The sequence below is a fragment of the Oncorhynchus tshawytscha genome, linkage group LG01 (genome assembly GCF_018296145.1).
Source record: "Oncorhynchus tshawytscha isolate Ot180627B linkage group LG01, Otsh_v2.0, whole genome shotgun sequence".
Taxonomy (NCBI): Eukaryota; Metazoa; Chordata; class Actinopteri; order Salmoniformes; family Salmonidae; genus Oncorhynchus; species Oncorhynchus tshawytscha.
In genome coordinates, this window is record NC_056429.1 from 24,812,580 (window position 1) to 24,825,299 (window position 12,720).

The following is a 12,720-nucleotide window of genomic DNA, read 5'->3' on the forward strand; positions in this document are numbered from 1 at the left end:
CAGTGCATTTAATTAAGGAGAAGCACTATATCCTCTGAGGTGCAACATGAGACAAAGGCCTCTCTTAACCTTTTTAGGATTATAATTTATCAGTCTCTGGCACTGCCGCACGCTTTCACACATGGCTGCCCATTCCTACACACCTGCTCTTTATTGGAGTCCAGCTCCAAAGACACACATGCACATCTTGCCATGTCCTGGCCAACTCCTGATGAAAAGGACTGAGTTTTAATACCCCTCTAAGCTCTGCCACCAACACAAAACCCTGGCAGATTAACTACATTACTTCTCTTTGAATGAAACCATGAAACATTCAGTACAATTAAGCACATGCTTAATCACTACTGTATTCTCTCTCTAATTGGCTGTTTTCTCATTCTCCAACTCATATTTTGTGGGGTTTTTCCTGTGTCACGTGTCCTTGCTTTGTTTGGTTGTAGACACTGCTCTCCTGTTCACTACTATTTCTCTCCGTTTACGGCCCACCACTGGGCATCTCGCAGTGTCTGTTTCCCCTACCTCCAGCTGTTTATCTACATCCAGTTGGTCAGGTACAGTGCTGCTCTCGCCTCTCACTGCTGCCTCTCCTTCTCTGCCCCCTGTCCCAAGGACCATGCTTGTGTTCAGCTCCCACCTCACAATTTCCTTTTTTTCCAGGAAGTGTGAAGTGAAAGCTTGAATTAACACCCAATGGCATCCTGTTGGCAACACAAACCAGGCATTGCATGTACGTTCACAACCATATGCATGAAGGGGCACAGAAATTAAACAAGAAGTGAAAAAACGAAAGGCATTTTTGCCAGTAATGAAATGACCTCACTTTGGTCTGCTAAGGTCAAAGGTCATATTCCTTTTAATACAGTTGGCCTGATTTGAACGAGACTCCCATTGAACAGCGAGAGCTCTCCAATCTCTGTGGTGTTGCTTTGAGGGGCTCATTTAACTCATTCAGAGTGAATGAATCAGGATCTGCATGACTTTCTCATATTCATGTCACTCACTACTTTTGTTGAAGAAATGTCCAATGTCCAGAGTAAATTATAAGATATTAGGCTACACACCATCCATGCAAAAGAAGCAGTGCCTTTGGCCGGTGCTTTAGCATTGATAGAGGGGTTTAATCTGTTCAATGAGCCCAGTAAATCTTCACCGACGTTCCTGATTAGGTAACTGTTGCTTGTGATGGGCTAATGAGTATGTATTGCAAGTGGGCTTAATAGAATTGGGAGCACAGTCTAACCCAAAGCTGTACTAGTGCGCAAAAGAGAGACAAGCAAACACAGTACTGTCTGGCACTTCTACTAATTATAGTCAATGTGCAAAATAGCTGATTAACTTGCAGTGCATAATGAACCAGTTCTTTTCAATGTACATTATAAATCAAAGCAATGGAGAAACCATTTTGAAAGTATTTTCTTTCCGCAGTATCCATGGGAAATGCATTTTGACTCTTGTGTTGTGTAGAATTCATGTCGACGTTACACCCATAGACATTTTGACTTACAATCTGCAATGTGTTTTTTTAACCATTGGTGGTCTTTGACTGATGTTTTGTGGGGTGTCCTACAGTGATGTTAAGCCCTGGGGTCAAACCAACTGATTGAACATAACTACTACTCTTTGTGCCTGTTTTATCCATTTTGATCAAATGTTTGTACTCTGTTGTTGGGGGAAGAGTGTGGATGACTTGTGCACTATGGTGTCAAAATTAAACCATGTCTGAGGTATGTGGACCGTCCCGGAGGTTTTAGTTTGCAGTGAAGATGCGCAGGGGGTGGTTGGGTTGACTGGTTGGACTGCTGATGACTCCACTTGCTTCTGCGACATTGCAACCATTTCACTGCTTCTCACACCAATTGCACCTACCATTCTTTATGCTTTCTCTCCCTTCCTCCTGTCCTCCCCACCACCAGGTTCCTGACCAAGCGGGAGCAGGGTCTGATGCATCGGCGGAGGCACGCGGAGGAGCTGCTGGAGTGGAAGCAGAGGCTGGATGCTGAGGAGGCTGAGGTGAGGCAGATGGAGAAGCAGGCCCTGGCTGCCTGGGACAGAGAGCGTCCTAGAGACGGAGACCAGAGGTCAGATCACAGAGACTGCTCCAACGCCAGCCCCAATGCCAGCTCTGGCCAGCACGATCCTGAGGGAAAGACTGACAGAGGTGAGAGACCGCTGTTGACCGACACTGAGCTATAGGCCTATTGTATGAGATGAAATTAGCACATGCTGTAGTATGCAGTAGTTTCTGTTTATTGCCTGTTATCAGGTATGAGTTTGCTTGCCTTGTGTCGTATACTTTTATGAAGGCGAGAACATCATACAGCAAGCTGCATATCCATGTTTGAGGCTGCAGGTGTATTCATCTGCTCTTGACCTTTGTGTCTCTCCGCAGACTCTGTGAGTGAGGGTGACTACTCCCCAGTAGTGACTGGCTCCAGCGTGCTCACCGAGCTCTCTGGGTCCCAGCAGCCAGACATCCCCTCCACTGATCAGCCTGGCTCTGTCTCTGAGCTGCCCTCCACCCAGAACAGCCCCTCCATCTACACCCAGGACTTGGACTCTCCCCCTGCGAGCAAGAGAGTAAGGCCCTGTGCATGTTGTGGTGTCATGTTATCTATTACTACAGTAGAAATACATTGATTACATTTGTTTATGAACCCTTCCATAAGATTAGATTGTTTTATTGTCCCCCTCCCACACAAAAAAAGCAACATGCACAGGGCCTTACTCTCTTGCTCACAGAGGGGGAGTCTAAGTCCTGGGTGTAGATGGAGGAGCTGTGCAAGGAATTGTATGAGTTACCAGAATCTGTCAACGCGCATGCTCCAAGTATTATCCCTCCTGAGAGCAAAGTGAGACTTTGTTAGCTCTCTTCCCATCAAATTTAATTTGTGACGTGCGCCGAATACAAGTGTACACTTTACCGTGAAATGCTTACTTATGACCCCTTTTCCAACAATGCAGTAAGAAAATTAACAAATAGATACAAATAAAATATTAACACAATGAAATATACGTCGTATCGGTAACAAATCAGTGTGCTGGAGTACGAGGTAATTGGAGTGATAGATTGAGGGGGAATTGTAGGTTTGGTTAGGTGATTGAAGTACTATGTACATCTGGGTAGGGGGTGAAAAGGAACAAAATCCCTGTAGCCATTTAATGAACTGTTGAGCAGTCTTATGGCTTGGGGGTAGAAGCTGTTCAGGAGCCTTTTGGTCCCAGACTTGGCTCTCCGGTAACGCTTACCGTGCGGTAGCAGAGAGAACCGACAATGACTTGGTTGGCTGGAGTCTTTGATTATTTTTAGGGCTTTCACCTGACCGCCTGGTTAGAAGGTCCTGAAAGACAGAGAGCTCGGCTTCAGTGATGTACTGGGCCGCACGTACTACCCTCTGTAGCGCAATACGGTCGGATGCTAAGCAGTTGCCATACCAAGCGGTGATGCAGCCAGTCAAGATGCTCTCAATAGTGCAGCTGTAGAACTTTTTGAGAATCTGGGGGCCCGTGCCAAATCTTTTCAGCCTCCTGAGGGGGAAGAGGCTTTAGGCAGCTCAGTGAATGTCGGCCTTTGTCCAGACTCAGTTGCTTCTTTCAGGGAATTGTCACTTTCCTTGTGCACAGTTAATGTGTTACTTGATTGTTATTTGAGTGTGACATTAATAAATACTCAATTAACTGCCCTATTGGGTAAAGAGGAAAACACTTTTAAAAAATCACTTCTTTCATTCATTCCTGTGAGCTCATCTTATGGAGCTAGATGTCACTATAGTTATTTGGGGTTATTTAAATCGTCTCAGGAATTTAGAAGCCACATGCAAATGAGATGTAAGCAGAAACACTCAAGTCTAAATGTCACAGAAAGGCATCTGTGCATGTACCGTTAGAGACACTGCCTTTTGAGTGTGTTTGTTTTTGTGTATGTGTGTGAGTTTTGGTGTGTCTTGGTTAGTTAGTTTGGGGCATGCTGTTGTGGTGAATGTGAGACTGTCCTGAATTCCCCTTGGGCCCTATCCTTTTCCTCTGTTGTACAGTCTCCTTCACCAAAAGCCAGCCTCAGCACTAACACACACCCAGAGGGCAGCAGCAAGATGCAGCTCCGCTCCTCCTCCAGGACCTCTAGCCACGACCCCAAGGCCGCTGACACTCCCTCTGGCACACGCACAGGTGAGCTGGTCCCCTCTCTGGAGCAGTAGGGCCTCCAAAACGGGACATCATTTTTATTTTGTGTTAGAGCTGTTGAAAAGCAGAGTCGAAAGAGGACTGACTGCAGGCATAATATGATGCTGTAAGAAAAGGATTATGCGTGCAGTTCCCTGACACTCAACCTGCTTAGTTGTGTTATGGGAGTATGGAAGCTTCCCAGCCGTCACTGAGCTACAGTCATAGTCCTTTAAACTGTCGTTGCTGGTTCTGTTGTGCTATTATAGTGGACATTTCAATCATCAGATTTTTATCACTAACATAACATGTGCAGGCATTTTTGGAGTAGCCTATGAATGTCCGGATGGACAAACCGCAAATAAATAAATATTTACTCCCCCTTCTGAGAATTTGAGTTCAGTAGTTCTAAGTTGGATTACTTTATACTAATCAGTCTGGCATGGATTTCGCATTCTAACCGTACTTATTGTGTCACACAGAGCCTATGTCAGATCAGAGCGACATTGAGAGCCGTATCCGTGCCCTCAAAGAGGAGCTGCGAAAACGCAAGTCTGTGGTGTACCAGCTGAAGAAGGAGCAGAAGAAGAGGCACAAAGAGCGTCTGAAAGCCCAGGAGGCCAGCCTACTGAAGCAGCTAGAGGTCAGTGTATATCAGAGAATCCTAGCCTGCCCTGCTCCATTCAATGAGCAATAACAAGAACAGTGACTTACTTTGGGCTTTGTTTGTTTCCTTATGTCTAGTCCTACAATTATTTCATTGAGAAGACCGAGACTGAGTTGAGTAAGGAACCGGACTCGACACCTGCTGCCAAGCCTCAGATCCTGGCCCCCACCTCAGCTACAGAGAAGCCCAAGATTAAACCACCACCTCCTTACAGGTACACCAACGTACTAACTATGTGTATGTTGCACAAACTGATGAATTGGTCCATCTTCATCTAAACATGTTTTTTTCCTCTCCAGACCTGAAACCGACTGGAAGGTTGACTCAGAGAAAGCTGAGAAGACACTTCCACATTCTCCAGTTGAACAAGGTGTGTTGTGCATTGTCAAGAAGTTTATTTCTCCACGTTGACATTTGTGCCCATACTGTGATAACACAAGTTGTTCCATGTTTTGTTGTCAGATGACATCACAACATCCGGGCTCAGTAAATATTCAGCATGGCATGAGGAGTCCTCAGACGAGGACCCCCCTACTGTCACCCCAACTCCAGTGTATGGGAGTCCAGAGCACACCAACAGTCTGAGGGGCCTGCTGTCCCCAGAGCCTCTCCCCAGGCAGCCCTCTGAGGGGGCACTCCCCCTGAGGGAGCCAGCCAGGCCACAGGCTACCGACTCTGGGGATGAGCGTGTCGTCTCTAGCCACCAGTCAGAGGTCATGGAGGAGCTGGATTCTGTGAAGTCTGAAGGAACTGAGCACACTCAGTCACGCTCTGAAGACCATCACTTTGACCATCTACTCAAACTTGACCTAGAGCACAGCCCAAGTTCCCAGCAGCACCATTCTCTGTCAGAACATGTTTCCTCAGAGAAAGGAGAACAAGGGATTTCCCTGATAAGCAGTCTTTATGTTGATGAGATATCTGCTAAGTCACCATCCCCCATCAAAGAGCGAGCCTACACCCCTGAGTCTGATGTCTTGTCATCAAAGGGTGACTTTTCAACCAAGGGTAAGGATGCCTCTCCTCCTTCAGCTGATGGTTATCATGAAGACTTTGAAATCTCAGTGGAGTCGTCACTCAGGGAGGAAAACCAAGGCACCAAACCTACCTCACCATCCCGCCAAGAGACCAGAGAGGCTTCCCACAGCAGGTCCCCCTTCTACAGTAGTGAGGAGGAGATTGGTGAGGAGCCAAGTGGAAGATCTGGAGCTCCTGGTGGCAGTCCTCACTCTGAAAGACTTGACCTGCAGAGCCAAACCAAGGATTCCCAGGTCATTAGTTCAAACTGCTCCCCAACTATCTCCCCTTCCCAGACTCCACCTTCACCAGCACTGGATGAAATGCCTAACTTTGCCATTGGAGACAGGGTTTTAGTGAGCAACGTCCAGCCTGGTATGCTTAGATTCAAGGGCCACACCAGCTTTGCCAATGGCTTCTGGGCTGGAGTGGAGCTGGACAAGTCTGAAGGAAGCAACAATGGCACCTACGATGGGGTGATGTACTTTGAGTGTGAGGAGGATCATGGCATCTTCGCTCCTCCGGACAAGATCTTCTGTATGCCAGAGAAGTTTGAGATCTATGTGGACACCATAGAGGGCGAGGACTCGTTCCTTGAAAACCAATCTGAAAACGAGCCAAAGAAATGCAACTTTGAGGAGGAAATGCATGAAAGCAATCTGCAAAATAAAAGAGGGGGTGTATCTCAGCGTAATCGTTCTGGAGACAACGGACCTACTGATGTGAATGATGATTCAGCTGAACACCAGAAAAACTTGATCAACTTACATGAGTTCAAAGAGGGAGAATATTCAATGTCCAATAAAAGAACCAAGACCATCATTCTGGACCTTGAAGATGTACCTACCCGTCTCATCACTGACATAGACCGTAAGATAACTCTTGATGAGACCTCTACCATCATTGAGAGGAATGGCCTAGATACCCATCAGAAATCTACTCCAGAGCAGACCGTGGGGAAAGACACCCTCGGTGCTTTTTCAGATAAGCTTCTCAACAACTTCATGAAAGACGCTGTGAAGCAATTCGCACAGATCAGAAAGGCCAAAGAAGAGAAGATATCAGCTGTTAAACAAATGAAAGATGACCTTTTTAATGAAGAGGGTAGGGACACAGTCTCCCAAGCTCACGTTGTGGCACAGAGAGATGGTCTGCCCTTCTTCCTAGATGGAGACCAAGAGGAGCAAGTGTCGTCTCCAGACCTCTGTAACCGGCCGGTGAGTTTTGATCCCATTTTGAGACGGTTATAGAGTAAATGTTCGAAGTGTTAAAATATACAGTATTTTCTTCAGATAATGTGATAACCTGCAATCACATCATGTGTAATGCATTTCATTTATGATATTTTCAGCTAAAGTACTTCAAAGAGCTGATTTGTCTTAGTAAATGATTAAACAGAACTGATTACATTGCTGTAGGGGAATGGATCAATAATTGAGTTTAGCAGCACTGTTGATAACCATCCAGAGTTGATTTGACCTCAAAATACCCTTTTTGTGGATTTGTTTGAGTCCAAAGGTCAAACAACAACTTTGACCAACGTGCTTATCTACGCTGAGTGTATAAAACATTATGAAAAGCTGCACTTTCCATGAGACTGACCAGGTGAATCCCAGTGAAGGCTATAATCCCTTATTGATGTCACTTCTTTAATGTAGATAAAGGGGAGGATATGGGTTAAAGAAGTATTTTTAAGCCTTTAGACAATTGAGACATGGATTGTGTATTTTGATTTGATTTATGTGTGCCATTCACAGGGTGTATGGGAAAGACAAAATATTTAAGTGCCTTTTGAAGGGTTGTGGTAGTAGGTGCCAGGCGCACTGGTTTGTATCAAGAACTGCAACGCTACTGGATTTTCCGTGCTCAACAGTTTCCCGTGTGTATCAAGAATGGTCCACCACCCAAGGGACATCCAGCCAACTTGACACAACTGTGGGAAGCATTGGAGTCGACATGGGCCAAAATCCCTGTGGAACACTTTCGACACATTGTAGAGTCTATGCCCTGACGAATTGAGGCTGTTCTGAGGGCAAAAGGTTATGCAACTCAATATTAGGAAGGTGTTCTTAATGTTTTGTACACTCTGTGTATATCCATTTCAATTTGGAGCTCTGTTTTCTTTTGTTATGTAAATATTTATGCCAGTAGAAGTAAAAAAATAAAATAAAAATTAGATTTTCTTAGGGTTTTCACTTAGTGACTCTTGTCCTTACTCTGTATCCATAGGAGAGTCCAGTGTTGGGGGCTAGTGGTCAGGAAGAGTTGACCAAGCGTCTGGCAGAGCTGGAGTTGAACCGGGAGCTGCTGGATGAACTGGGGGACGAGCAGGACTGGTTCGATGAGGATTATGGCCTCAGCTCTCGTAGAGAGCAGCAAAAACGGAAACAACAACAGCAGGAGGAGGGGGGGCTGTCAGTAAACCTGGCTGACCAGGTGAAGACCCCACCCAGACCAGAGCTGCCCCGGCAGCCCAAGCTCCCTGAGCAGCCTGCCATGGTGGTGCCCCACTCCACCCCGAAGGTGGAGAAGCTGGTCGACGCTGCCACCCAGGAGATCTGGAACCAATCTAAACTGGGCCAGGGCACACAGACTCTCACTGGGCTCCCAGTCCCTAAGCCTTCAGAGGAGTTCCTGGGATGCGATGGCAAGGATCAAGAAAGTCAATGTGTTCGCAGCTACAGACAGGTAAAGACACATTGAAAAGAGATGACCCTTGTCATGTATTGAAATGTATCCACTGACATTTGCTTATTATCTGCAGGCTGTATATGACTTAACATGGGAGATCATCCAGGAGATCTTTGCAGAGGATCCTAACGCCCATCAGCCTCAGTGGGTCAAGCCTCGACGCATGAACTCCTCCTACTTCCATAGAGTAAAGAGCCCTGGCGACATCACCAGAGTTCAGGTGTGTATGTGAAACCGACGTCAGTGTGCTGCTAACAGTATAGCTTCCTCCACTGTCCCTGTTCCATACCAGGCTCAAACTAGTGGTGTTCTGCTCGCAAACACATGTGACTGCCCTCCTTGACAAGCAATTGAGCTATAGAAAAAGCTCTGTATCGATGGCAACATTTCAAGCTAGCTGTGGAGTGATCTTACGCCACGTTCTTAACTCTTGTTACATATGCCATGCTTATGGTGCCATCTAAACTAAAATCTTGTCTTCCAGGCGTTCATCACCACAGAGGTGTTGAAACTGTATAGCCTGAAGAAAGACCTCAACCAGAAAACAGATTGGCAGAAGATGCTGAAATTCGGAAGGAAAAAACGGGATCGAGTAGATCATATTCTGGTAAGAGCATTAAACAGTGAAGCTTTAGGGGTGACTCGTTCTGAGTTTAAGAAGTCCTTTATTTTATGAATTACCCAACTAATGTAAAGTGTATTTTCTGGTAGTGAGATGTCTTGTGTGCATTTTCAGGTCCAGGAGCTTCATGAGGAAGAGTCTCTGTGGGTGAACTATGATGAGGATGAGCTCTATGTCAAGATGCAGTTGGCTGACGGTATCTTTGATTCGTTGATAAAAGACACAGCAGAAGTTCTCACACAAATTCAGGAGAATAGATTGAAAAGAGCCCTTTCCTGAGCTTTTAAGCCCCCATTGTAAACCCATCTTCCACCAGACAGTCCCTCCCACAGCCAACGTGCCAATGATCTCCAGATGCCTTCAGTTCAGTCAAACTGGTACCCCTCTGCAACACAGCTTTGGACTAGCTAATTGTGGATCTACCACATGTCTTACACCAAACATCTTTGATCCAGCCTTCAACCAACATGTAAAGCCTCCCATGCTGGCTGCCCTGTTCATGTCCAGTCAAAGATGGAGTGGATCTTGTTTCCCATTAAATTCATCAATGCTGCTAAATTGACTGTTGAACTCAAGACAGTATTGAGGAGCAGTCTGGGTCATCTAATAATAGGTGATGATGAGAAGATTTCTATGTCAAGTGTGGAAGTCATTGGGGTTATCAGGTTGTATAAAAATGAAATATTTTGCCTTTTGTATTGTGCTATTTATTGTATGGAAAATTTGCTGTTAACAGGTTTTCGAAACAAATTACTTCAGCATTTTGTAAAAGAATGATGAAATAACAAAGCACAAAAAGAAATGTGAATGTAGAAATGGCAATACATTGTATAGGGAGTGAGTGAAAAATAAATTAAAATCTACCTTTTGTATTTAATATTTAAGAATCCAAATATTAGTAATTGATGGGTTTAAACACTGTCCTTTTTCTAACATGTTTTTGCCTCGTAACTAGTGTATTGGCAAGGAGAACAGATGCCTAGAGGTTCTACCTGGTTAGATTGGAAACCAGCCTGTCACGCTGGATTCAAGCCTTAAAATTGGCCTTTTACTTGATTCAGTTAGTGTCTCCTTTTTTTGTTCTGTATGATTATGAATTGCCACACTCAAAAGCAACAACACAATTTACAGGCCTTAGTTGATGTCTCTACTCTTATGTACCTCCTTTATTTGAATGATATTTATATATACAGTACATACCTTTTCATAAATACCTAAAGGAAAAGTATTTTTCCAACTGGGTTAAACTTCAGCCTCTGCCTTGTTCAGTGTTTACCTAAGCATAGTTCTAACCAGAGAACACCCTTTGAAATCCCCCATTTGCCTTTTGCTCACAGACTCGGTATTGCATTTCTAATGGTTCTAAGGTAGCATGACTCAAATGCCATTTATGGTAGGTAAATGTATTATGCCTTTGGGTGTCACTGATGATGCACTTCTGACTTACTGCAATGGAACCTAATGTTCTCTCCATTCGTCACGTACACAATGGCTTTAGCAGCATGGTAGCAAGTGTGAGTCATTGATTAATTTGTGTGGGTCCTAGCATTCAACAACAATGTTCAAGGGCTTATTCTGTCCTCTCATCAGTAGATACTTTAGTCCAAGAATGCTGTGATGTACAAGTTAATTTACCATGCACGGTGATGCTTGTCAATTGTCATTTTGGTTAGACAAGTGACCTTAATGGTGGGAATGAAAGTAGTTTCCATGCCAATTTGCATTTTTACAACCACTGTTATTTTACCAGAAGGAGTAGATTAACTGTCTGTTGTGAATTTGCATTTTACCACTGCTGTTATTTTACCAGGAGTAGATAAACTGTTAACTGTCTATTGTGAGACGTTGAACTGTACATTTCCCTTTAATACCCATTTCTCCATGATATGCCCCATGTTGTGTGGTATGAGAAAATAGTGATGTGATTTAATACCTAGTAAATTAATTTCCACAGGGCTGAATTGCAACCCCCCCGTAGAATGGTGAGAATAATCTGAATTGATTGTAGCTGTGGATAAATATGAATTGATTGTAGCTGGTGGATGTAATGTCCCATTTATAACTATGCAGTATTTGTTGGTTGGGTACATTGTTTTATGTTTGGATCGTACAAGCCAGCTTTGTAGTCTTGTGGAAAAACATTGAATTGCAATGTAACCAATACGCCTCCAGACAGTTTTCAAACTGCTGTCTGTAGTAGGTTTGTGTTGGCCCTTGCTGTGAAGATGGGTATTCTAACTCCAAAGCAAAAATGTATATTAGGCTAAAATGGTTTGATAATGAAATTGAGTACACTAGAGATCTTTTTGCATCTTTTAAAGTGTATGAATATTTAGACTGTACTACTGTCAGAGACGCAGCTACACTAGACTTGTGAATTGTTTTATGGGGTGTAAATATACTAGAACAGTTCCCTATTGGATCTGACTCACTATTGAACCTGGAAGATATTTGTAAAATAAACATTGTTCACATTGCAGATATGTATATAGTATACATATATTTTAACTAAATTGAACGTTGAAGTTGTAAATAAAGCTTTATTTCCAAATATTAAATGTCTGCTATAACCTGCAAAAATCATCCCTAGCACAGTGCCTCAAGTACGTTTGGCCAAATGTGGTTTACCTTTTCCTTTTTTTTGCCTTATTATTTTTCCCAATTTTAGTGATTGTCATAAGTGTATTATTATAAACAAAGCTGCAGGACTTCCTCACTGTGTCCTGTTGCACCCTGAGTTATACCCCACACATTATCACAATGCTGACTCATCACCTCAGTCTTTGATTGTCATTAGCTTGTGGAAGTAGAATATGACAAGCATTAAAGTACAGTAAAGCTCATACATTGAAAATGTAACCCATACAATTTACTTTTATAACTGTACAGAACAAAAATTTAACTCAATGTTACTGTGTATAAGGAGATCAGTCAATTGAAATAAATTCATGTTAAATCTATTTAACATGATTGGGCATGGTGTGGGCCTGGGAGGGCTTAGTCCCACCCACGGGGGAGCCAGGCTCAGCCAATTAGAATGAGTTTTTACCCACAAATGGGCTTTGTTACAGACAGAAATACTCCTCGGCACACCCTCCCTCCAGATGATCCCGCAGGTGAAGAAGCCGGATGTGGAAGTCCTGGGTTGGTGTGGTTACACGTGGTCTGCCGTTGTTCGGCTGGTTGGATGTACTACAAAATTATCTAAAATGCCGTTGGAGGTGGCTTATGGTAGAGAAATGAACATTACATTCTCTGGCAACTGCTATGGTGGACATTCCTGCAGTCAACATGCCAATTGCACGCTCCCTCAATCTGTGGCATTGTGTTGTGTAACAAAACAGTACATTTAAGTGGCCTTTTATTGTCCCTAGCACAAGGTGCAGCTGTGTAATGATCATGCTGTTTAATCAGCTTCTTGATATGCCAAACCTGTCCGGTAGAAATTGACAAAGGAGAAATGCTCACTAACAGGGATGTAAACAAATTTGTGCACAACATTTGAGAGAAATAAGCTTTTTGTGGGAATTGAACATTTCTGTGATCTGGGGTTACAAATTGGATG

General features: G+C 43.9%; 1 protein-coding gene across 1 annotated transcript in view; it reads left to right on the plus strand.

Moving 5' to 3' along the window:
- LOC112248247 (centrosome-associated protein 350) overlaps positions 1-11,868 on the plus strand; it is a 37,372-nt gene extending 25,504 nt beyond the window's left edge. The window contains exons 25-35 of the mRNA XM_042327885.1: positions 1,914-2,158; positions 2,390-2,577; positions 4,032-4,164; positions 4,641-4,801; positions 4,903-5,039; positions 5,125-5,195; positions 5,288-7,059; positions 8,072-8,530; positions 8,607-8,753; positions 9,018-9,140; positions 9,270-11,868. Of these exons, the coding sequence (XP_042183819.1) occupies positions 1,914-2,158; positions 2,390-2,577; positions 4,032-4,164; positions 4,641-4,801; positions 4,903-5,039; positions 5,125-5,195; positions 5,288-7,059; positions 8,072-8,530; positions 8,607-8,753; positions 9,018-9,140; positions 9,270-9,434 (3,601 nt within the window). The 3' untranslated portion in view covers positions 9,435-11,868. The remainder of the gene's footprint in view (positions 1-1,913; positions 2,159-2,389; positions 2,578-4,031; positions 4,165-4,640; positions 4,802-4,902; positions 5,040-5,124; positions 5,196-5,287; positions 7,060-8,071; positions 8,531-8,606; positions 8,754-9,017; positions 9,141-9,269) is intronic.
- Positions 11,869-12,720: the final 852 nt, after the last annotated feature.